General features: G+C 44.2%; 1 protein-coding gene across 1 annotated transcript in view; it reads left to right on the plus strand.

The window, feature by feature from the left end:
* Positions 1–4,935: 4,935 nt before the first annotated feature.
* LOC109938306 (sorbin and SH3 domain-containing protein 1-like) overlaps positions 4,936–26,805 on the plus strand; it is a 108,412-nt gene continuing 86,542 nt past the window's right edge. The window contains exons 1-8 of the mRNA XM_048616303.1: positions 4,936–4,970; positions 6,808–6,968; positions 7,123–7,186; positions 8,373–8,447; positions 10,342–10,404; positions 11,736–11,786; positions 21,047–21,176; positions 22,262–22,376. Coding sequence (XP_048472260.1) covers positions 6,894–6,968; positions 7,123–7,186; positions 8,373–8,447; positions 10,342–10,404; positions 11,736–11,786; positions 21,047–21,176; positions 22,262–22,376 — 573 coding nt within the window. The 5' untranslated portion in view covers positions 4,936–4,970; positions 6,808–6,893. The remainder of the gene's footprint in view (positions 4,971–6,807; positions 6,969–7,122; positions 7,187–8,372; positions 8,448–10,341; positions 10,405–11,735; positions 11,787–21,046; positions 21,177–22,261; positions 22,377–26,805) is intronic.

A 26,805-nucleotide genomic window follows, 5' to 3' on the forward strand; every position in this document is an offset into this window, starting at 1 on the left:
TTTTTTTTAAAACCCTGTCAATGACAGTTCTGACAAATAGTTTTATTCCTTTTTTAGCACACACTTCTCACTTGAATTAAATGTGGTTTGCTGGAAATTGAAGGATTTTTGCGATTTTACAGTATGTATGAATGACTTAGTCATAGTCATAGAGTTGTACAGCATGGAAACAGACCCTTCAGTCCAAATCATCCATGTCGACCCATACCCATCCAGATGCCCTTTAAATGTTGTAACTGTACCAGCTTCTATCACTTCCTCTGGCAGCTCATTCCATACACGTTCCACTCTTTCTGCATGAAAAAGTTTCTCCTTTGGTCCCTTTTAAATCTTTCTCTTCTCAACTTACACCAATGCCCTCTAGTTTTGGACTTCCCCACCCTGGGGAAAAGACCTTGGTTATTCACCCTACCCATGCCCCTCATGATTTTATAAACCTGTATAAGGTCACCCCTCAGCCTCTGACACTCCAGGGGAAAATAGCCCCAGCCTATTCAGCCTCTCCCTGTTGCTCAAAACCTCCAACCCTGGCAACATCCTTGTAAATCTTTTCTGATCCCTTTCAAGTTTCACAACATCCTCCCTGTAGCAGGAAGACCATTGCACACCATATTCTAAAAGTGGCCTAACCAATGATCACCCAACTCCTATACTCGATGCACTGACTAATAAAGGCAAGCATACCAAATGCTGCCTTCTCTATCCTATTTACCTACAACTCCACTTTCAAGAAACTATGAACCTGCACTCAGGTCTCTTTTTTGTTCAGCAATACTCCCCAGGACCTTACCTTTAAGTGTATAAGCCCTGCCCTGATTTGCCTTTCCAAAATGCAGCACCTCACATTTATCTAAATTAAACTCCATCTGCTACTCCTCAGCCCATTGGCTCATCTGATCAAGATCCTGTTGTACTCCGAGGTAACCTTCTTCGCTGTCCACTACACCACCAATTTTGGTATCATCTGCAATCTTACTGACCATACCTCCTACATCCACATAAATGATCAAAAGCAGTGGACCCGGCACTGATCCTTGTGGTACACTGCTGGTCTCAGGCCTACAGTCTGAAAAACAACCCTCCACCACCACCCTCTGTCTTCTATCTTCAAGCTAGTTCTGTATTTAAATGACTAGATCTTGGATGAGGAAAGTGAAATGTACTATTACCAAGTTTGTGGATGACGATAAGTATAGCTGGGAGTGGAAGTGGTGAACGTGACAGAGTCTGCAGAAAGGGGATATAGTGAATGGGTTATATGAGTGGGCAAAAACCTGGCAAATGGAATATGATGTGGGAAAATGTGAGGTTGTAACTTTGGCAGAAAGAATAAAGGAGCTGAATATTGTTTTAAATGGAGGAAGACTGCAGAAAGCTGCAGCACAGACAGATTTGAGAGTCCTTGTGCATACGTCTGAAAAAAAAAGAGTTTAAGTTCAATGGGTAATCAGGAAGGCTAATGGAATGTTGGCCTTTACTTCAAAGGGGAATGGAGTGTAAAAATAGGGACATCTTGCCAAAACTATACAATGTGTTAGTCAGACCTCAGTTGGAATGTTGGGAATAGTTTTGGGCTCCTTGCCTAAGGTAAGGTATACTGCTTGGAGACAGTCCAGGGAAGATTGATTAGGTTGATCCTTCGCTTTCTAGTTGGTTCAGGTAGTGATACTGAGGAAACACTGATCCATGAATGATTGCCAGGGGAACAGGGCAGGGTATTTGGAGCAGCAGGCCACGTGATGAAATCTCCAGGAATGTATCCAATCAGAGTGGTGGTGGGGGGAATGGGGGAAGATGGGAGAAACTCCGGTTAATCTGGTGATTCTAATAAAGGCCCTTTTGAGATTTTGAAATTTTTCACCAATTTGAATGATTTCTAATGTGAATTTTGAATCTGGGGGTTTGGATGGTGTTATCAAGAACTCTGGAATTGACTGCCCAGGGTTCCTGTGCTTTTAAGAATTCACATACCTCCCTTTCCCATTGCAACACTGGACACCAGAGTCAGTAAGAGCTTCCACCTTCATTAATGTAGCGCCTTTCGCATGGAGAGGCAGCCCAATGCAGCTGTCGGAATACAAGCAAACAAGATTTTGACATCAAATTTAAAAAAAAACAAGCAACTGCAGATACTGTAAATCAGAAACAAAACCAGAAATTGCTGGAAAAACTCAGCAGGTCTGGCAGCATCTGTGGAGAGAAAGCAGAGTTAATGTTCTGGGCCCAATGACCCTCCTTCAGAATGGATTTGACACCAAGAAGCCCCATGAGGGACAGATGACCAACGTGTTGTCAAAGAGGTCATTTTCAGCAGTGTTTTGCAGAAATAGAAATGGAGAGGCAGAGAGTTTTAGTGAGGGAATTTCAGACTGAAGACCTCAACACCGGCTTTTCTTTGGGATTAGTTGTGGCTATAGAGTATAAAGCTGGTAGAGGGGAATGTGATATAGTTAATGCAGTGGGAGGAACATGTACAGCCAGAACTGACTGGGAATAAACAAGGGTTTGCCCATGTCACTGTCCAGTGCAGCCAACCCTAGGTCAGAGTGTCAGAAGTGAAGCAGGAATGGGGGAGTCCCAGGCCTTGCGATTTGGATTTCAGACGGAAAGATGATTAGGTTCAGTTTGGACACCCACTTGTGACTGACTGCCTGCACCCCCAGGGTCACCTCTGTAGCAACAGTGTGTGTGTGCGTGCATGAGATTCAGAAGTGGGTGTGTGGTGGGGGGTGCGTGGGGGTTTGCTGTCTTTGAGTTTGTCACCAGTAGTGGGTGGCTATGGAAGAGGAAAGGGAAGGAGACCCCTGGGGAGATGGTGATTCTTGACTTGCCTGGTGCTTGTCACTTTTGCTCCACTCCCTCCTGTCTGTGCAGCCCCTTTCTGGAAAAGTCTGATGTTCAGCACTGAGCAGGGAAACCCCTGTAACCTGCACAGAGTGAAGTGGCTCTTGGTAACATCCACTCAACAGTGTTAAGGCAGGAACTTGCCCACAGATCCCAGTTAGTTTGAACACGACGTTGTTGGAAAGTACTGGGTCATATGAAGTAACAGCACCCCCAGTTGAACAGCCATCAGCAAGATGAGTGTCTGCTTAAAATGGCCTCAATTGCTTTGATTTCCACAAACAGTCTTGCAGTTACATAAAAACTGAATGAAAGAACTGCAGATGCTGGAAATCAGAAGCACAAGCGGAAATTGTTGGAAAGGCTCAGCAGGAGTAGCATCACCTTCTGTTGAGAAATCGGAGGTCACATTTCACGTTCAGTCACAGAAACGTTAACTCTGATTTCTCTCCATAGATGGTGCCAGACCTGCTGAGCCTTTCCAGCAATTTCTGTTTTCGATTCTTGCATTTGTATAATGCCTTCACAGTCTTCACAACCAGCGAAGGATTTATCAAGTGTTGTAACAGCAAGGTCCAACAATGAAAATATTGTCCAGATGATTTCTGTTTCTCTATTGATGGTGATAGAGAATCGATATTGGTTCAGGATGTTATCTCATGGATAGTGCCATGGGGATATTCTTCACTCAGTGCATGTTGGAGGGCAGACAGGATTTTGGTTTAAAACCTCACCTTAAAGATACCAGCTGTGGCAGTGCAGCACTCTCTCTCGGTACTGCATTGGATTGCCAGGCTGGATTACATTTTCTTGCCTTGGGAATTCGGTTTACACCCACTACCTTTTAGTTCAGATGGACACGGTTCCTCCCCTTCCTGCATTCCCTACACAATGACCCATAGAAGCCAGAGGAGGCCATTTGGCCCCTCCGGCCTTCTCTGCCATTCCATCGGATCATGGTTCATTTGGTTGTAGCCTTAACTCTGCTTTCCTGTCTGTCCCTATAATCCTTAATACCCTTGTCACTCAAAACTCTGTCTCACTCAGCCTTGAATATATCCAATGACCCAGTCTCTGCTGTTCTGTATGACAGAGATAACTTAAAGCTAATGACCTTCTGAAAGACAAAATTCTTCTTCATCTCAGTCTTAAATTGGAGACCTCCGTTTTGAAACAGTGATCCCCCATGAGCGGTGGTATCTTCTCTGTATTCCACCCAGCCAAACACTCTTTTTCTGAAGAAGGGTCCCGACCCAAAATGTCGCTTTCCTGCTCCTCTGATGCTGCCTGGCCTGCTGTGTTCCTCTGGCTCCACTCTGTTGTCTCTGACTCCAGCATCTTTGACTTTGACTTTCTTTTACCTCTGTTTTTTAATTGCCTTTCATTCTTGAACCTTAATGTTTTTGGGCCCAGTCTTTTTGTTGTGAGATAACTCCAAGAGGGAATCGGCTTAGTGAACCTGTAATGCAAATGTGTCCCTCCCAAGTATGGTAACAAAAACCATTCGCAGTGCAACACTGCATACAGTTGCAGTAGAGCTGGATTTTTAAAAAGCAGTTTGAGCATTATGTTCAAATTCTGCAAGTTTAATTGAATCTGTCGATACCTTGGACACCGGACCTGGGAAGTGTGTATATCAAACATGAACACAGAGCTCCTCCTGGTGGATTATTGCGCTGCAGTGACACACAGCCGGAGCTTGGTAAATTCAGCACTCACTTTGTAACTGAATCAACGATCTCCCTGGACTGCTCAGTGTATTCACCAGCCCTTAGGCCTGTCCTGAAGATACAACGATTGGCTTCTGTTGTGAGGGACGTGGGGCAGGACGACTTTGATTTCCTGTTGGTGACTGAACAAAGCACAAACTTTTTAATAAGGGGCCGTGGGTCTTGATGTTTCTACAGGTGAATAGCTTGTTGGTGTGTGCTAATGATGATGAAGATTATGTTGGGGTGAAGTATTTGATTTGTCTTCAATGTGTGTGTAACCATCTCTATCTTCGCCCCTGTGGGGGAGGTATGGGTAAGTTAAGCACAGTGTCCTATCTGAGTCTCTGTGTTTGACTTTGTTTTCTTTCTTTTGTCTCTTTCCAGAACAGCAGAAGCGTTTGAACAGCCAGTCAGGTAAGAGAAGGCACTCAGCGAATGTCACGTTTCCTTCTGAAATGTTATGTTCTGCCATCAACCTGTGACCTGGCTCGGGGCTGAAATAATAGACTAAAATATAACAGCAGCATTAGGGCTGCCTTGTGGGTTAGGGACGTATGGGGGACACTGTTAGTGTCCCCTTCACACTCTGTCCCTTTTGAAGTGTCAAGTGTTTGGCATAACATTTCACGTGGGATTGAGTTGCACATGCCATGAGACGGGGAACCGCTTGGCAGCTCGAACATGACCCAATTAATTGAATCGGGGAGATTGTGATATATTGCTAATGTCACTGAACCAGTAATCCAGAATCTTGGGCAGATGTTTCGAGGCCGTGGATTCAAATCTAACTCTGACAGATCAAATTTAATTCAATAAACAATTCTGGAACAATGACTACCATGTATTTACCACTACTGTAAAATCCCATCCAGTTCACTTTTATGTCCTTTTTAGGGAAGGAAATCTGTCCTCTTTTACCTGGTCTGGCCTGCACGTGACTTCAGATCCATGGGAAGATGTGATTGGCTATTAACTGCCCTCTGAGCAGCTAGGAATGGGCAACCAATACTGGCCTAGCCGGTGCTATCCAAATCCCATTAATGGATTTTTAAATAAAACAAAATCTTGCCACATTTTCTTTTTGATCTGATGATTTTTCAGGGGGCCTGACATTAACTTACATACCTGGATGGGTTTTAAAAGGATTCATTGCATTGCTCTCGTGAATGTGGAAATCGTTCGAAGTTTGAATTTGAGGCTGAGATATTTAAACTATATTTTTGTTTCCTTACTGTGTCTGTCATTTTTAATATGGATCCCAAAGACTTGATGAAGGTGTAGAGAGGTTTATCCGAGCAATGGGGTCTTCAGTTACAGGTAGAGACTGGAGAAGCTGATATTGTTCTCCTTTAGAGCAGGGAAGGGTGGGGAATGAATTTTGATGGAGGAGTGGGGAAGAAGCTGTTGGCAAGAGAGGGTCAATAATTGGAGGTCATGGATTTGAAGTGATCACCCAAAATCGAGGGTTGGATGAGATTACCTTCTCGGAGCAGGCTCTGATCAACAGGGCTTGGACAGACAGCTGAAAAATTCAATCATAGCCTTCCAACATGGTGATTGGAAAGGAGGCGTTTTCAGGGTAAAGCTGGGGTGGTGCGGGCTGAGAGACAAATTAGATACACCTTCCCAAGAGCCAACACAAACAGTGGGCCGGTAGCCTCCTTTTTTGATTTAGGATTTAATAGAACTGGAATATTGACTTTAACCACAAGATGTTGCTTCTACCTAATATTTATCTGCTCAGCCTGAGAATCCACCCTACATGGAATAACTTTGGCCACAGTGCCTCAAAAAATAATGTTTCCACTTACCCTCTCTCTGTTCCTTCTCCCCCCGCCCCCCCCCCTCACTTGCCCTCACTGGGTAAGTGACTGTGGATGGGGGGAAGGGAGGGCAAGTTTACTGTTTGAAAGCTATTGTTGAAAATTGGTAGTCAGCAGACAACACAGCTGTGTTTAGTGTGTGTTCAACAATAACCAGAGTTTAGTTCCTTTTGGTGGGGGGGGGGGAGCAGAAAAGGAACTCTCTTGTTTGTCACTTCTTAACTTGTCCTAGTCATTTGGGGATACAGGCAGTCAGCAAGTCCAGGTCACCAGTCCTTGCAGTCAAACTGTGGTTAACCCCAGAGGTTACACAAAGATTCCACTTGCTTCCTTAATAGGAATTGTGTGGCCAGAGTGGTTTCACCATTGCTACAAACTTGGTGTATTTCTGTCACTGCACATATTTGTGCTGTTTACTTTCTTTGTAGATTCTGTGCCAGAAACAGTAACTGATCAGAAAACCCAAGCCCCAGCTTCGGATGCAGTCGCTCCTCCTGTGCACACAGCAACGGCAATGGATAGTAAACGGCAGAAAGTCACACGGATGCCTCAGTCCTCCTTCATCGCACCTGAAGACCTGGGTATTAAGGTGAGAGAGGCGCAGACTGTTAGTTTGGTGTTGCCTACAGTAGTGTGTAGTGCAGCTGGGCTGTGGTTTCTCACTATCTCTGATAGAACGGGGCATGCTGTCCATACTGTTCTCTTTTTAATATTTCTCACTCCAATTTATTGTGTCTTCGCAGAATGTCGAGAGGCCCAAAGATTGGTACAAGACCATGTTCAAACAGATCCACAAAGTCAGCAAAGGTAACGTGGTCCCCAGGACAGCTGAAGTCATCACTGGGTTCCCGGTGTCTTGGAATTGAGCTGTGTGCCTCCCTATAGTCTGCAAGCCATTGAACAACTTGTGTAGTAAATACCAAAAAGGCAAACTTGTGAATGATGAATACTGGTCCAACTTGTTTCATATACCTAAGAACAGTGCTCCAGTAGGACCAGTACACTTACTACCAAGTATTACTGTTTCTTTACTGGCCTCCTCAGTACAGTATCTACAAGGGGAGTTGTGACTCTGTGTGCCTCCACCTTCCTTTGGTCCAGGCACAGCCTGGCACTCTGTTCTTCACAAGAAAAGAAAAGGCTGAGGAGCTCTTGGAAATGATGAATGTCCTTGATAGGGTTGGCTGGGAGCAGATGTTTCTCTTCCTGCAGGGCGATCGAGAACTCGGAGTGCTGGTAAATATAAGATGCCAGTAACAAGTCCAATCAGGAATTTGAGAGAAACATCTTCAGCCAGCATGTGGATAGAATGTGACACTTATCGAAGACAAGGAGTGACTGAGATAGATATGGCATAGATAGATGGATAGTCTGAAGGGGGAAAGTTTTATGTAAATAAACAAGGGGAAAATAATTGAAAGGAAAATCAAATAGAAGACACTCACTCCACCCACCCCTACCCAGACACACCCACACTCGCACATACCCACACCCACACCCACACCCACACCCACACATTCACTCGCTTGCTCACTCTCACATTCCTGCACCCACATTCTTCCACACAAACACACACGTGCTCGCTCACTTGCTCGTTCACTCCCTCACACCTGCATCCAGTTACACACACACATATATGTGCCCATACCTACATTCAGTCATATTCACACACCCAGGATTCAGACCCCACCGCTACCCCTTCAGAATACTCTTGCCCTCTCATGCGCACCAAAATGTGTGATGCATTATTTAATGCAAGTTGGTATAGGCTGACCTGGAAGCCTATTTTGAATAAACCAATGGTGTTAATTTGATTGTTTTATTTGTTTGGTAATGCTCTGTCCACATTTTCATTCTCCTCTTTTTCAAAACGGTTTATTTCTCTGTGCTTTCCAAGTGATCTATTTCTTGCAGCTTGTCTTCTCACTTTTGAATCTTTACTATATTTTCCCATATTTTGTTTTGTCTCTTGCTTCCTTACCTTTTCACTCAGACACTCCTGAAGAAAATCCGTATCACCCTACCTACAGCTTTCCTGAGCTTCCTGAATGCCAGCAGAAGAGAGAAGGTATCTGTGTGTTTGTGTGTGTGTGAGGTGTGAGATCCCTTTATCTCCCTATTTATGCTTGTATGTCTTTGTCTTTGTCTGCATGTGGTGTGTGTGTGTGTGTGTGTTTCTCTATCTCCCTGTCTCTGCTTGTGTGTCTGTTTCTTTGCTATCTCCGTGTCTGTGTCTTTGTGTGTGTGTGCGCGCGAGAGAGAGATGCTGTCAAGTGTTTAAACCCACAGTTATTCCAAGTAGTTTTTCAATGTCATGTTTAACCTATTGCTAGCTTGCTGTCAGCTCTTTGATTCCGATGCATATCTTCTGTAATGCCCTAGCAGATTATATTGCAGGGATGTAAACTGAGCATTTCTTTCTCTTGGTGTCACTTATTCTGTAATGCACTTCCTCAGTGTGTATTTGAGGCAGAGACTATATTAACGTTCAGAAATAGGTTTGTAATAAATGGAAAAAAAGATATGGGAACTGAGTGTGTTCATGGGATTAGGATGGCTATTGATGAAAATGATAAACATGGCCTTGATGGGCAGAATAGCCTTTCTTTGTGCTAACCTTTTTATCTATTTTTATATTTACGGCTCTGTCCCCCACCCTGGCCAAAGGGGAAAAAAGTCGACACGTCAAATCTGGGAGCTATATTGGAGTTTGGGGATGAAAGCTGCTGTAGTGCAGTATGGAGAGATGTGTACCAGGAATAGATTCAGGCCCCACAATCCATCCTGACTACAGCTGGGACCTTTGGATGTGGGCATCACAACATTTGCTGCCCATCCCTAACTGCCCTTGATCTGACTAGGTTGCTAGGCCATTGCAGAGGGTAACTAACATTCCCACACTGCTGTGGGTCTGGCGTAATGTGTAGGCTAGACTGGGCAGGGATGACAGATTTCCTTCCCTAAAGGACATTCGAGAGCAATTCTGTTGCTTTGTAGTCACAATTCCCAAGACTAGTGTGTTTTCCCTTCAAATTTTCCTTGCTTGAATTTAAATTCCCCAGCTGCCAACGTGGGATTTGAACTCGGAGTATTCAACCGAATCTTTGGATTACCGGTTCAGTAACATCACTCTTGTTGCTACAGTGTTGATCGAAGCCAGAGTGAGGAGGAACAGGCACCTCTGGGCTTGGGGGGGAAAAAAAAAATCCAATGGTCAGGGGCTCCTTCCAGATGCTAGTGACCACTTCTGGGTGCTAGTCCCAGCTGTGATGCCTCCTGCAGTCAAACAACCTGCTTCCTATCCCGAGCTTGGCTGGGCCACCTGTGGGTTGCCTGGGTGCTTGCTAAAGCCTTTTGCTTCCTGCCTTCCCACGCATGCGCACAAAAAATCTCTCCCATTCACTCGCACGTACACATGGACACAGGTCCTCTCTCTGCGTGTGTCTCTCTCACTCTGTCTGTGTCTGTCTCTCTCACTCTGTCTCTCTCTCTGTCTCTCTCTCTCTCTCTCTCTCTCTCTCTCTCTCTGTGTGTGTCTATGTCTTTTTGTTTCACACATACACATGCATATTTTCCTCTTTCCCTCATCTCTCTCCTGTTTTCCCCACCCCACCGTCAGCTGCTCTCCCCCTTGTACTCGCAGACATCATCTGACACCTAACCCTTTTCTCCTTTATAAAACCTAGCCTCATCAGGAGTGTATGTTGTCACGCAAAGTGTGTGGTCACTTTGTGTGCAGTGCTGGGACTGTACCCAGGATAAATCCATGGCTTCAGGAGAGAGGTGACCAGAAATCTGTTTGCATATGTGCTCGGTGTTGGAACAGCGTTCACGTTTCATCAATGCAATTAGTTTCAGCTTTACTGTTTCCTCTTCTCAGATGATCATTCCTGATTTTTACTTTGCTGCTGCATGTTCTCATCGTTCTGTCTCAGTTCCATTTCTTTCCATTTCTTCCCTAGAAACGGTCACTTACACCCCAACCTATGTCTTCTCCGAGATTGCTCAGAGAGAGTTTCTCAAAGGTACCTTTCTGTCGTCTTGGCTGCCGTGTGTACCACCAGAGACTCCAGTCTGTAAATTCCTTTTGCTCTGTGACTGGTGCCTTCTGCCAGGCATTCATTTCTGACTGGGGAAGCATTTGATGAGGGGCATAAGTCACATGGAAAACTTTAAGGTGCCGAGCTTGTTTTCTGAAGGGTAGTAGAGGTTCAAGGGTGATTTATTAGCGGCACGGTGGCTCAGTGGTTAGCACTGTTGCCTCACAGTGCCAGGGACCCGGGTTCAATTCCGCCCTCTGGCAACTGTCTGTGGGGAGTTTGCACATTCTCCCTGTGTCTGCGAGGGTTTGCTCCGTTTTCCTCCCACAGTCCAAAGATGTGCCATGCTGAATTGCCCATAGTGTCAAGGGTGGGAAATGTGTAGATAGAGTAAAAGGTGGGTCTGGGTGGGATGCTCTTCAGAGGATTAGTGTGGACTCGATGGGCCAAATGGCCTGCTTCCACACTGTGGGGATTCTATGAAGGTTCAGAGTTTTGTGGTGTTTTGATGAAATAGATAGCAGGGACCCGGCAGGATGCTCAGTAACCAAGAAGATGTGAGTATAATGTATTCTGTAAAAGAACCACATGAAAATTGAACAGAGTTCTAATTTAGATTAGAAAATGGCCAAAAGGTTAGTGAAATAACTTAAGGAGCAACCTCCAAAAGGGAACCATATACTTGATTGAAAAGGAAAATTTTGCAAAGCGTAAAAGCAGGTAGTGACTCGCTCTTTTGAAAGGGCTGGCACGGGCACATTGGGCTGAATGGCTTCCTTCAATACTGGATGATTCTGCGAATAACACAGACTTTGTTCAATACTGGCCTGGCATCTTCAAGGCCCAAGTCTGATTATTGGGTCCTGAGGAAAAAGTGAGGGGTGGAACTGTGTCAAACTGTGGCTTCCGCGTTGATTTTATTTGGAAATTCATGGGGAGACACAAGAATTCATTTATACTTTGATCAGGTCAAAAGGCACAAATTTAAGTGGAAAAGTAAAATGGCTTGAGGATCAATTTTTCCAAAGATGTGAAATTCGGATCGGGAAGGTCTGGTTCTAGGAGAGTAAGTTTTAGACGTTTCTGGGAACTCCCCCCACACAGCAGCTGACTGTTTAATCCAAAATCGATGAACTGTAAACTTATAACTTCGTGTAAAGTTAGTTTGCAAACATTTCACGGAATTCCCAGTGTTTGAGTTGGTTGGGACAGCCAATGAAGCGAATTTGAGGGCGAGCCTGTGCTGACTGAGCAGTTGGTCAGGAATGTGTGTGAATTACTAAATGTTAACATCAACATATTGTGTGCTTTTCCAGCAGATGATGACTCGGAATACTATTCTCCGCGGTACTATTATTCTGAAGACAGTGAGTATTAGCTTTCTGTCTAAAACTTTACTAAACATAGACCCTTGAGCTTGTTTCACCATTCAATAAGTTCATGGCTGTTCTTACTCATCCTTTTTATCTATTTATTTTTTAAAATCATTCATGGGATATGGGCATCACTGCCTAGGCCAGCATTTATGGTCTATCTGGTGGCTCAGTGGTTAGCACTGCTGCCTCACAGCACCAGGAACCCGGGTTCGATTCCACCCTCGGGCGACTGTCTGTGTGGAGTTTGCACATTCTCCCTGTGTCTGCGTGAGTTTCCTCTGGGTGCTCCGGTTTCCTCCCACAGTCCAAAGATGTGCAGGCTAGGTGAATTGGCCATGCTAAATTACCTGTAGTGTTCAGGCCAGGTGGATTAGATATGGGAAATGCTGGTCTACAGGGATAGAGTAAGGGGGCTGGGTTTGGGTGAGATGCCCTTTGGAGGGTCGGTGCAGACTCAATGGGCCAAATGGCCTTTTGATTCTGTCGGGGTTCTGAGATTCTAAATGTCCAGAAGGCACTGAAAGATAAATTGCATGGCTTTAGGTCTGGAGTCACATGTCAGCCAGCTAAGGTATGGGCAGCACTTCCCTTCCCTTCCCTGAAGGACATGAGTGAACCAGATGGGTTTTTACAATGATAACATGGTCACCATTAGCTCAGATCTTATTGAATTCAAATTTCACCATCTGCCATAGTAGGATTTGAGCCCTTATCCCTAAAACATGGGCTAAAGGTTCTGGACTAGATCAGTGACATTACCACCACTCCTCTGGTATTGCACATTATTGTGATCATTCTAACTTCACTATCCATTGGGAAACTGGCCTTATGACCAGCCAAGTTATAGAAGTATCTTTCCACTTGATTCGGTGAGTTTCACTCAATTACATAGAATAGAATCCCTACAGTGTGGAAACAGGCCCTTCAGCCCAACAAGTCCACACCGAACCTCCAGAGCATCCCACCCAGACCCATTCCCCTAATCTACACATCCCTATGGGCAATTTAGCATGGCCAATCCACCTAACCTGCATACCTTTGGACTGTGGGAGGAAACCGGAGCAAACCCATGCAGACACGGGGAGAATGTGCAAACTCCACACAGACAGTCACCCGAGGGTGGAATCGAACCTGAGTCCCTGGTGCTGTGAGGCAGCATTGCTAACCACTGGGCCACCGTGTCGCCCTGTTTACATTGAACCCTTGGCTGTGCTCATTTGCTATTTGATCCAAATGCATCTAGCAGTATAACTCCCTCAATGGGTTCCACTTCCGATGTGAATGCTTAAATTGAAACAAGCATGACCTTGAGGTTGTAGACTTGCTCGCTGAGCCAGTGTGTTTGATTGCAGACATTTTGTCACCCTGCTAGGTAACATCATTAGTGCGTCTCCGGTGAAGCGTTGGAGTTCTGTCTGCTTGTTATTTATATGTTGTTTATTTATTGTTATAGACCAACGCTCCACCGGAGGCACACTGACAATGTTACCTCGCAAGTCTACAACCTCATTCACAACCCGAGCTACAAATCTTCTCAAAAACTTTAAGCATGACCTTCTAGAGGTTTATAAAATCATGAGGGGCATAGATAAGGTGAATAGCAAAGGTCTTTTCCCTAAGGTGGGAGAGTTCAAAGCTAGGGTGAATATTTTTAAGGTGAGAGGAGAAAGATTTATAAAAAATATGAGAGGCAACTTCTTCACACAGAGTGATTTGTGTGTGGAATGAACTTCCAGAGGAAGTGGCCGATGCAGGTACAGTTACAGCATTTAAAAGATGTTTGGAGAAGTACATGAATAGCAAAGGTTTGGAGGGATATGGGCCAAACGCAGGCAGGTGGTACTAGTTTAATTTGGGAACATGGTTGGTATTGACTAGTTGAACCCAAGGGTCTGTTTCCATAGTGTATGACTCTTTGTGCACCTTTGTGTATAGACTCGATCTCAGCCATGGTGGCAGTGAAACTATCTTCAAGTATTGTAAAAACTGCTCTGGCTCACTAATTCTCCGTCAGGGAAAGAAATTTGCCGTCCTTACTTTGTCCTGGGCTTTGATGTGGGTCTGGAGTCACACAATGTGGTTGATTCTTGAACAAACACTAAGATGATCAAGCAAAATGTGCAGTTCGAAAGCAATTAGGAATTGACAACACAGGCTGGCCTTAGCAATGATGTCACAACCCATGAAATTAGTTTCCTAAATTTAGGCTAAATAAGAATCATCCTCTGTCCAGTAGATTAATGCTACACGAGTGAGAGAGATACATCTTGTTAGTGCTTTCTTGTCCAGTTCCCACGGAAATGAATTCCCCATGGCTGAAGCTATGTCACATGATAAATTGGGCAGCGATTTAGAAATATTGAGTTGCAGAGCAGCAAGGACATTTTAACATTTACAATTTCTTTTGCCAAACATCATTCTATATGAAAACTGTTAAGTAGAAAGGATTCTTTGGTATATGTTTGAATCTAATTTTGAGTTCCCCAAATAATGGGATCTTTCTTCGGAGTGACAGATGTGTCATGAAGTCAGCCCACTGCCCGAGAAATGTTTCAGAGGCAGCTGCGGAGCTGCCATGTACTGAGGCAGGCTGATTTGAAATGCCCTCCTACTGCACTCACTCATTGTGCCTCTTGCCCTCTGTACCAACGTGTTCTCCCAGTCCTCCCCAAGGCTTGTCATAGCCACTCTATTACTTTAGTGCCAACCCATCTTCCAACAGTCTACACTTGTACCCGCCATTGTCCACCCTCCATGCCAACTCACCCAATGTCCACAATAGGCAGATTTCAAGAACCATGCTAAGGTGAAACAAAATAAAGTTCTAAGTGTCTATTACAGACTTCACTGTATTTTAAAAGTAAGCCCAATTGATTAGTCCATTCAATACATTTAAATCCCCTCAAGTAATTAGTTCTGCATTAAGACAACTGTGATAACGAGCCCTTCCCCTCCCCCATTTCTGATGAAGGGTCTAGGCCTGAAACGTCAGCCTTCCTGCTCCTCTGATGCTGCTTGGCCTGCTGTGTTCATCCAGCTCTATACCTTGTTGTCTCGGATTCTCCAGCATCTGCAGTTCCTACTATCTCTGATTCAATTTTAACCCCACTGCGAAGCCGCTTCTAAGGATGCCTAGCCTGAAGAAGTTACCCTCCTCCCTCAGGACAAACCTCAGGGGATCTCTCTCCCACTGCACCACCTATCTTCTCTATCCATCTTCTATCCACCTCCCCCTCTCTCTTCCTATTTATTTCAGAACCTCCTTCCCCTCCCCCATTTCTGATGAAGGGTCTAGGCCCGAAACGTCAGCCTTTCTGCTCCTATGATGCTGCTTGGCCTGCTGTGTTCATCCAGCCCTGCACTTTGTTGTCTGTGATAATGATCGACTGTGAAAGGAGTCAATAGATAATAATACTATAATGAAAGTTCTTAGAGTCAAACAGCAGTTGTTAGTACAACAGATACTTTGGTCAGTTCCAAACCTAATTTTGTCGTCAAAACCATTGACAAAGGTGGTGCTGTTGTAGGCTGGGTGCACTGATCTTTACCTTGCAGAGGCTCAACGCCAGCTCTCAGACACTTGCTCCTACCTCTCCCTGGACCATGACCCCACATCTGAACATCAAGCCATTGTTGCCAGAACTGACACTGACCTCATTGTCTCCAGAATCTCCCACAACCGACCTCCAACTGCCTCCAACCTTATATAATCCCAACCCCAGACAGCCCGCTTCTACCTCCTTCCTAAAATCCCAAACCAGACTGTTTTGGTAGGCCCATTATATCAGCTTGTCCTGCCCCACCGAGCTCATTCCCTCCTACCTTGACTCCATCCTCTCTCCACTTGGCCAGATCCTGCCCACCTAAACTGTGATTCCTCTGATGCCCTCTGCCATATCAATAATTTCCAGTTCCTGGCTCTAACTGCCTCCTCTTCACCAATCCCTCTGTACCTCCATTCACCTCCACGATGGTCCGAGAGCTCTCAGCTTCTATCTTGACCAGAGGCCTGAACGTTCCCCGTCCACCACCACTCTCCTCTGCTTGGCTGAACTTGTTCTGTCACAGAACAATTTTGCCTTTAATTCATATCATTTCTGCCAAGTCAAAGGACTGCATACGGGCATTCGCATGGGTCCCAGTTATGCGTGCCTCTTTAGGGGGTATGTGGTACAGTCCTTGATCCAGTCCTATGCTGGCCCCCTCCCACAACTCATTTTCTACAACCTCAACGACTGCTCCAGTGCTGCTTCATGCTCTCACCTGGACCTAGGAAGATTTGTTCATTTTTGCCTCTAATTTCCACCCCTCTATAACTTTCACATGGTCCATCTCCAACAGTTTCCTCCCTTTCCCTGACCTCTCGTCCACTGCCATCCCCTACAAAGCCACTGACTCCCATAGCCACCTTCACTACAGCTCTTTACACACCACATTCTGTAAGGGTTCCATCCTGTTCTCCCAGTTCCTTCACCTCTGTCACATCTGTTTGGATGATGCCACCTTCCAAAATAGCGCTGCTGACATGACTTCCTTTATCCATAACCATTGTTTCCCACCCACTGTGGTTGACAGGGCCCTCAATGCATCCAACCTATCACCCTTGCCCCTCCCCATCACTCCTAACAGCATGATCTGGTCCCCCTTGTCCTCACTTTTCATCCCACCAGCCTCCACATTCAAAGGATCATACTCTGCCATTTCAGAGAACTCCAGTAGAACGCCGCCACCACCAAACAAATCTTTTGCACCCCACCCCACCCCACCCATTTCCCCTGTCTGCATTTCACAGGGATTGTTTCTTCTGGGACACCCTAATCCATTCCACGAGCACCGACCACCGCCACCTCTTCACGTGCAATCACAGAAGGTGCCACACCTGCTCTTTCATCACTTCCCTGCTCACCATCCAAGGGCTGAAATGGTCTTTCCAGGTGAAGCAACATTTTACCTGTACCACTTCCAATCTGGCCTATTGCATTTGCTGCACCCAATGTGGCCTACATTGGAGAAACCAAATGCTTTGCAGAACAGCTCTAATCTGTGCACAAGCATGGTCCCAACCTTCCCATAGCCGGTTATTTTAACACCGCATCCTGCTTGTGTGCCCCACTTATCTGTCCTCCACATGCTGCAGTGCTCCAGCGAATCACAGTGCAAACTGGAAGAAAAAACACCTTCTCTTCAGGCTAGGCACTTTATAACCTTCTGGTCTTAATATTGAGTTTGACACCTGCAAGTTGTGACCCTACTCCCGTTCCTTCCCTTTCTTTTTAGCTTTACTGGATGTATTGTTTGTCACCATGTCCTCCTATACCGCCACCCCCCTCACATCCGTGGGACTATCTGTTCTGTTCTTGTCTGGCAGCTCGATGCACCATTGTTCTGCTATTCTCACATTCCAATCACTTAATCTGCACTCTCACCACCCTTTATCCCCAGCAGTCTACACCCCCCACTATTACATACATGCTGTCCCCTCCACACTTCATATCAGCTCTGATGAAGAATCATCTAGATTCGAAACATTAGCTTGCTCTCTCTCCATGGATGCTGCCTGACCCACTGTGATCTCCAGTAATTTTTGTTTTCAGTACAGATTCCAGTATCTGCAGTAATACGCTCCTACCCTGTGTTGTAAGTACAAGCCTGGTTGGTTTTATTTTAACTCTGACACAGCAGTGCTTTTTTTCCCCAAAATTTAAAGGGCAGGATATTTAAATAGCTTGACAGGTACACTCAACCTGATCCACCTTTTTAGAAACATTCACCTCTATGTCTCACCATCATTAAACTATGCACCGTTGGGAATGGACCTAGCTTCAGAGAAAATGCGGTCTGTTTGAGCTTGGTGTTATCAACAGAAAAATTAATTGTAGAAACTGCTGTAATGTTTAAAAAAAGGAACACCATAGGTTCACTGGTCAAGAAGCCTTCTTGGTCCTTAACATCTGATGACAACCTGTTATAGAAGGTTGAGACTAGTAGGCAATTCAGTTTGATTACTTCAACAAAATAAATGTGGCCTTTCCAAATTCCCATATCCTGAGAATGCAGTTGTGTAGGTTTATACCACGTCTTAACAAGAAATATAACTGTGTGCTGTTCTTGGGGTCAGTCACTTTTTAAATTGGAATGGTTTACCATCAAAAAACTGGAAATTTCTGAAGAAGGGTCTAGGCCTGAATCGTCAGCCTTCCTGCTTCTCTGATGCTGCTTGGCCTGCTGTGTTCATCCAGCTCTACACCTTGTTATCTCATTCTCCAGCATCTGCAGTTCCTACTATCTCATGACAATCATTGTCTTCTGGGGTGTCAAAGGCTGATTCTGTTTAAGGGATCTCAGCAAATCAGTTTGAATGCAATTATGTAAATCCATTGGAAGCAGTTCAGAGAAGAGTTAATTAATTACCCCCTGGAATGGGTGTTTTGATGAGGAAAGGTTGGACAGGTTAATCTTGAACTGATAAAATTCATAGAATCCCTCCAGCTTGGATGCAGGCCATTCAGCCCATCAAGTCCACACCAACCCTCTGAAGAGCATCTCACCTAAACCCAGCCCACCTTCCCTCCCATCCCCACCCACCAATCCCTGCGACCCTGCATTTCCTATGGCTAATCCACCTAGCCCGCACATCTTTGGACTGTGGCAGGAAGCCCATGCAAACACTGGGAGAATGTGCAAACTCCACACAGACAGAGGCTATGTGGTCGACTCTTAACTGGCCTCTGGGCAATTAGGTTTGGGCAGTAAATGCTGCCTTGCCAGTGAAGCCATCATCCCATGAATGAATAAAAGAATAAAGGAGGCTTGTGGATGGAATTGAACCCAGGTCCCTGGCTCTGTGAGGCAGTAGTGATAACTACTGAGCCACCATTTTGAACACTCTCTTTCTAAAGCTCTTCCTCAAAAGATGTGGGAAGTAGGGTCTCTGAATATTTTTCAGGCAGACATGGGTAGATTATTAATAAGGGTTAGTTATTAAAGTAGGTTGGGAATGTGGAGTAATCAGATCAGCCACAATCTTACCAATTGGCAGAACAGGCTTGAGGGGCTGAGTGGCCTACTTTTGCTCTTACTTCATATTGTTGCATAAATTTCCCAGAAACCGCTTCGATGATCAGGTTTTTCCAATGTTACGGAGACCCTATTCTTTAAACGTTTAGACCTTGTCGATGAAATTTTAAAAAAAAACTATTTGTGCTCTAGAAGAATTTAGTGGCAGAATACCAACTATGAATGTAAAACTTCACTATTGATGTTTATGTGGGTGTTGAAACAAATTAATTTGATATTTTAAACTTAAGATGCAATCAATGAATTGTTCTATGGAGTTCAGAGACTGGAGATCCAGAAAAAGTCTAGTAGGTCAGAGCAGTTCTTACACAGATTTATAATTCAGCCCCAGGGTACATTAATCAAATCTTGACCCAGCACTCAAGATGGGAATAGATTGGGTCAAGGGTTTGGGGAGTTGAGATACAGGTGAAAGAGGATCTACCTTTGTGATTGATCAGACCTGAAGCCATTGATAGTCAGAAGATTGATATGACCCAAAAAATATCCACCTGAGATTGGAGTGATCTCATTGACCACTTCTGTTGAGATTTGATACTGCAGTTACGCTTTGAAAATAATCCTTGGTCAGCTACAGGAAAGTGTTGCCAAGCCCCACTGCTCTAGATTTATTTTGAGCTGCTGGCTGATCTTGACTGAGGCAGTAAGTAGAGACGACATCTGGGATACAGTTAGACAAGTGGAAGCCATCTACCTCCTGCTTACTGTCTGTCTTTATTCTTGCTTGGGATGTGGGCGTATCTGATGAGGCCAGTATTTATTGACCATCATTAATTGCACTTGAACGAAATATCTTGCTAGGGCCATTTCTGAGGACACTTAAGAGTTAACCACATTGCTGTGGCTCTGGAGTCACATTGAGGCCAGACCAAGTATGGCAGATTTCCTTCCATAAAGGACATTGGTAAACCAGATGGGTTTTTAAACAATTGATAGTTTTACGGTCACCGAGAGACTAGCTTTACTTTTCAGATTTATTAACTGAATTGAAGTGGTGGAATTCGAACCCATGTCCACAGTGCGTTAGCCTGAGCCCCTGGATTACTAGTCCAGTGACACTACCACATGCCACCATCACTTCCTAACATGTATGATAAGGAACCATTGGACGTCAGGTAGGCACAAGATGAGGTTGGCTTGTATAGCAAATGATGCACAGCTAGCCAGCACTCTTGCAAATTCATATTGTCAGTGCCAATGAGAGTATTGTGTTGGGAGTCGGGGAGATCGGTATCTGAGACCCACTGAACTGTAGTCTATTGAGAATAGTTGTGGGGCGGTGTGAGTGGGGGTGCTTCTGAAATCCTTAGAGCTGTTCCTTGCACAGAGCCATAGAATTACACTGTCATGGAGATTGGGTTCTGTCAGGAGAGGACAGGGACGAGTTTGCACACCACAATCCCACTGTAATATTGACTGACCTCTACTGCATCCAAATCTTAAAAGAGACAGCAAATGGGTGACTCCTGACCCTGCTCATGTGTTGTACTTTGCTTGTGGGACTGAGCCAAAACCAAGCAGGAACGCTAAGCTGCAATCAGTCGCAATCTAGAATCTCTGGGCTGTGTATTTATTTCACCTCCCCCTTCATGTCCATAAGCTTTTATCTTTGCTTCTTTGTCCTAAAAAGGCAACAATTCTTTCCTGTAGTTTGATCCCATGCTGCCATGAGAGCAGGCCAAGTGTTATTTATTTGTACTAAATTAACACAGTTTTTGGCTCTCTTTCAGAACCCCTGTCTCTGTCTTTTGAGGAGTTGAGGCCTCCTTGTTGGCAGAGAATGTCAAAACTTAGTCATTTGGCTAATTTGCTTGAAGTGAAAATGCTTTCCCGGCAAGCACGGGTCTCCAAGAAATGCAGTAGAATGTAGTTGAAGTGGCTAATTTCTATTTGTGAACCTAGCTAGTAGATTGAAGTGATGGGCACAGTTGGGATAGTGCCAACCTATCATCATTCATACTGCCCCCAGTAGTCAATGGAGTGATGAAGAGCTGGTAGCTTGACAAAAAGCTTGTTTTTATTGTCCCAATCACCAACTCGATTGAGATCCGCTAACTCAGGAAGAAACCTACTACTTTCTTTGTCTAACTCGGATACTGAAGCAGCTGGGTTCCCGAAGGGGCATGGTTACTGCTGTGTTTGTTTCCCTGACTGGTTCCGTTTACTCCTTGCAGTGAAAAGTCAGACAATTGTGCCTCGTTCCAAAAGCACAGGAGACGCTATCGACTCAGAGATGGCTGAGCGGAGATCAGCGACCCTGCCTCTACCCACTCGATCATCGTCATTGAAGCCCCTCTCTGAAAGGTAGTCTGACATTTCTCCTTCTTCCCTCATAACTTTCTGTGGTTTGGTGGGATAGCACTGTCTTGAGTTAGGAGGTTGAGAGTTCAAATTCAACTCTAACAGAACCTAGCCTGACACTCTGGTGTGGTACTGAAGGAACACTGCATTGTCTGAATTGCTATCTGTCAATTGAAGTCATTAACCTGATGTCTTCTCAGTCTCCGCAAGCCTGTGGTGCAACTCCATGAGAAGCTGGAGAGTTCCTCCAGATATCCTGGTCATTATTTATCCCTCAACCAACATCAGTAAGCCAGATTTATTGCCATTTGTAGGATCTTGCTGTGCTGAAATTGTTTTGGCTCGTTTTCCATGTTCCAATACTTCAAAATTACTTCATTGGGTGCCAACTACTTTGGAATGTCCTCCTAGATTTTGGAAGGGTCTATATAAATGCAAGACTTCTCTTTTTTTTTTTTGAAAAGACATCTTGAGGTTGAAAGTTCATACTGGATTATTGTAATCATACTTACTCTGCTTTTCTTCATACTTATCAAAGTTTTTGTGCACTGAATCGAATGTGGAATTTTAAAGTAAGTTTTAATAAATCAAACATAAACAAACTTTAATTTACATACAGCCTTTAACATAATCAAATATCCCAATGGAGTTGGGCCAAGTGGCCTGCTCTCATGGCTGTAAATTCTATGTAATGCTTAACACTGTCTCCATGCAGTATGTGAGTTTCTGTTGGTTTCCCTGTGAGGTAAACAGGCTTGTTGATCAGTGTTTACATGCACTTGCTACGGTCCACATAAATGTTCTTGCAAGTTGAAATAGTGTTGGTTTTCCCTCTGCAGTCAATCTACTCTGCAGCTACAGATCTCTCAAAAATCTGGCCACAGTTCTTGATGCAAAGAAATCTTTTCACACATATCCTGCGAGATTCCGAAAGGTGTGCACAAACTGTGCCGGAAATCGAAGGGCATGCTTATTTAAGGAGGAGGAATGCGTGTCAGTACGAAGGTTCAAGTCCAGGGAAGTTCTTCATTTTTGTAAATGCTGGAGAGTTAATGGTTGAATTTTCTTTTTTATTCCTCATTTTCTAGGAACGACTGGGGACCTCTAGATAAAAAAGTTGACACAAGGCGGTATCGTGCTGAACCAAGGAGCATTTTTGACTATGAACCTGGAAAGTCTTCTGTGCTCGCTCATGAGAAAACGGTACTGTACCAAGCATGGCTAAATCTGTCCTCTAAATTTCTTCTTTTAATATCTAACACCTATCTCTCTCTGACTAACCAGGTTCCTATATTTAAACTCTTTTAATCATGTGCATGCCTACAGGGCAGAAAAAAAAACCAGGGCTGATTTGTCAATTTTAATGATTGCATGGCGGGAGGGCTGGGGGGAGGCAGGAAACACACATTTTAGCCAATCATAACCTTAAAAGACCCAAAAGCAAAATACAGCAGATGCTGGAAATCTGAGGGAAAGGCAAAAAATACCCCTGAAAATATTCAGTGAATCAGGCTATATCTGCAGAGAGATGTTTCAGAAAAAAATGAGCTTTCAAAATAAATTTTCATTGGCTTAAAATGCCACCAATGAATGGCTGCTAGCAATCATGAAACAGCCAATCAAATGCCTGAAAATGTGTCTATTAGTGGCCTTTTTTATGTTTACTCCACTTGTTACAATTCCTCCTTTTCTAAATTGTTCAAAGAAGCACCAGCATCTGAAAAGAATTCCCATACAATCCCCATCACAGTTGGCAAAACTACCAGTCATACCCACCATCTACCCAGAAAGTAAACTGAAAGCAGTATCAAATAAAATGAGATCTGTGTTTGGCACTGAGGTCAAGTAGTGTGGAATCGGTGGGGCTTTTCCAGCTGACAGGATGTCATGTGTTGTGCCACAGGAGTCAGCACTGGGACCTCAACAAATTAGGTAAAATGATTTGGATGAAGGGACCGAAGGCATGGTAGGAAAGTAAGTTGTGAAGAGGACATGAGGAATCTGAACAAAGAATAAAGGTTAAGTGAATGAACAAAAAAATCTGGCAAATGGAGTGTAATGTAGGAAAAGTGTGAAATTGTCCTTTTTTTTTTGGCATATTTCTAAATAGTGGGAGTCTGCAGAGCTTTGGGAAGCAGAGAGATCTGGGTGTCTGAGTGCATGAAAAACAGAAGATTAGCATTACTAACAGGAGGTTAGTAATCGGGGACAACTAAAGCCTATTGTGGTTTGTTGTGAGAAGAATTGAGTGCAAGAGTTATGCCTCAGTTAAGCAGGGTATTGATAAGACTGCATCTGGAGTACTGTGTACAGTATTGTTCACCATACTAACAGAAGTATTTTAATGTGTTAGAAACAATTCAGAGAAGGTTTGCTGGACAAATACCTAGAATGAGTGGATTGCTTTATGTTGAAAGGCTAGACCAGTATCCTCTGGAGTGTTGAGGAGTCAGAGGTGACTTAAATTGAAACAGAAGATCCTGAAGAGACTTGACCTGGTGGTTGTGGAAAGGATGTTTCCTCTTATGGGAAAATCCAATAGGTTCTAGTGAAACACAGTGGGAGAAACGGTAAAATGCTTGAGCAAATTGACATTGGGAAGGATAAGATATTGGAGGGTTGGGAGGATTAAAAATGGATAGATCTCCGGGTCCGGATGAATTGTATCCCAGGCTGCTGTGGGAGGCAAGGGAGGAGATTGTAGGGCACTGATCCATATTTTTAATTCCTCTCAGGCTGTGGGGGAGGTGTCAGAGCACTGGAGAACAGCTCATGTAGTCCCACTATGTAAGGGTTGTAGAGATGAGCCAGGGAACTATAGACTAGTGAGTCTCATGTCAGTGGTAGGGAAACTATTGGAGAAAATTATAAGGAGAGCATCTATCCCCATTTGGAGAGGCAAGGATTAATCAGGGATAGTCAACATGGCTTTGTAAGAGGGAGGTCATGCCTAAAAAATTTGGGAGTTTTTGAGGAGGTCACCAGGTGCATAGATGAGGGTAGTGCAGTTGATGTAGTTTATGTAGAGTTCAGCAAAGCCTTTGAGAAGGTCCCACGTAGGAGACTTATCAAGAAGGCAAATGTGCATTGGATACAGGGTAACTTGATAAAGTGAATTCAAAATTGACTCCTTTTGTAGGAGACAGGGGATGATGACAGAAGGCTGCTTTAGTGACTAGAAGTCAGTCTCCACTGGCATACGACAGGGATCTGTGCTGGGTCCCCTATTTATTTGTTACTTCTATAAATGACACAGATGACCGAGTGGGGAATTGGATTAGTAAGTATTGTCTCATCCACAAAAAATGGGTCAGCTGGTTAACAGTGAGGTTGAATGTCTTGAGCTACAAGATGTAAACATGTTGGTCAAATGGACAGATAAGTTGCAGATGGAGTTTAACCCTGAAGAGTGTGAGGTGATGCACTTTTGGAAGAAGTAATTTGACAAGGAAATATTCAATGAATGGCATGAGACTAGGAAGTTCCATGGAATGAAGAGAACTTGGAGTGATTGTCCATAGACCTCTGAAGGCAGAAGGGCATGTTAGTAAGGGGCTGAAAAAGGAATATGGGGCACTTGCCTTTATCAATCGCGACATAGATTACAAAAGCAGGGAAGTCATTTTGAAGTTGTATAGGATTTGTTGAGACCACACGAGTACTGTATGCAGTTCTGGTCACCCCATTACAGGAAGGATATGATTGTGCTGGAGGGGGAGCAGAGAGATTTACCAGGATGCTGCCTGGGATGGAAAATTTAAGTTGAGGAAAGGTTGGATAGGCTTGGATTGTTTTCATTAGAGCAGAGAAGACTTGGGGGTGATCTGATTGAGGTGTACAAGATTGAATGGCGTGGACAAGGAGCAGCTATTCCCCTTAGTTGAAGGGTCAGTCATGAGGGGAGATGGGTTCAAGGTGAAGGGTAGGAGGTTCAGGGGGAATGTGAGGAAAACCCTTTTCACCCAGAGGTTGGTTATGGTCTGGAATGTGAGTTGCCCCATTTCCTTTGAAACGTACCTGGATGAGCACTTGGCTCATCATAACATTGAAGGCTATGGGCCAAGTGCTGGTAAATGGGATGAAGTTGCAGGTCAGGTGTTTCTCATTGGCAGTGCAGACTGGATGGGCAAAAGGCCTCCTCTGCACAATGATTCGATGATTCTATTTGCAGCTTAAAAGTAAAGGGACACCCATTTATAACAGATAATGGGGAAAAAAATTGAGGATGGAGAGTCTTGGGTATTCCCTTCCTCAACGAGGTAGATAGGTGCTTGATTAGCAATGGGATGAAAGATTATTGGGGGAATGCAGGAATGTAGAATTGAAGTAAATATCATGTCAGCTATGATCTCACCGAATGGTGGAGCAGGCTCGAAATGGCGAACATCTTGTTCCTTCTTTGTTGTGGTAGAGTCCTTTTTATTGTATCTAGAAGGGGATTGCAGGATGGTTTCTATCAGACAGAGCTCCCACTGCAGAATATCCAGAATAGCTGGACTCAAGCCTCCTGATGCCCAAAACTAAACATTAATGGCATGAAATGTGGGAGCATCTCGCATCAATCTGCTCCTCTATCAAATAAAACGCCTTATGGTGAGTGAAAACTTCCAAACCCAACTTCTGTATTGGTTGCTGCTTCTGAAAATTGATTTTTATTTTCATTCTCTTGAAAACTGAGGTGATCATACCTGAAACAGATTTTATTTTTTAAACTCAAGTCTGTGTTGACAGCCAAATGAAAATTCCATGTTATCCAGTCACAGAAAATAGCTCAACCATAATGTTTTCAGATGTAACCAGCAACTACATTTAATTGTAATTTGCAACTTAATTTGATAGTTATATTATTCATTACATAAGACCAGCCCTTATTTTAAATATATTTCAAAACTCTTTGTGAAATCCAAGTTGTCTGCATTTGGCTGATTTATTAATTCGGGATTCATAAATTAATTTTGGAATTAATTTGGATATTTAACACTGGCTTGTGAACAAGCAGTGTCAAGAAAGATTAGTCCGTGTTTGTAAAGAGATGAACTTGCAACAGAGAGAGACCTGGGAGCTGGTACTTTTGAAATGACATGCCCAGTACTTCGAGACTTAAACATTCAGACAGGAGACAGTCTGCCTCTTGCATCATCTTTTCCTGCTTGTTTAACTGCCATTGGATTGGAAGTGAACTCTAAGGATGTTCGTCATTACTTTTTATTGCTATTCTGGTCACAATGGCTGAATGCTCAGTGCCTGTTTTGCATGCAGCACGTGGAGAGGGCAGAAGAATTTTTTTGTTCTGTTTGTTTTTTTTTCCACAATGGATGGAAATGCAACGCAAAGTCATGGAGTGCATGAGGGTGTGAACGTCTGTACATCATGATGGCCAATTTCACCCTCCGAGATAAGCAATAGACACTGAGCCCCACTAAGGTGTAGTGCCTCACGCGCTGACCACCCCCCTCCACCCAAACTGGGGTGCAGTACCTTACCCACGCTAATCCCCATTCCCTCCCCCCAACTGGGTTGCAGTGCCTCATACATGCTGCCACCCCCCACCCCACTAACTGTGGTGCAGTCTCACACACGTGCTGAACCCTTCCCTCATCCCACAGGGTTGCAGTGACTCGTGCACTGACCC

The sequence above is a fragment of the Rhincodon typus genome, chromosome 34 (assembly GCF_021869965.1).
Source record: "Rhincodon typus isolate 14 chromosome 34, sRhiTyp1.1, whole genome shotgun sequence".
Classification (NCBI taxonomy): Eukaryota; Metazoa; Chordata; class Chondrichthyes; order Orectolobiformes; family Rhincodontidae; genus Rhincodon; species Rhincodon typus.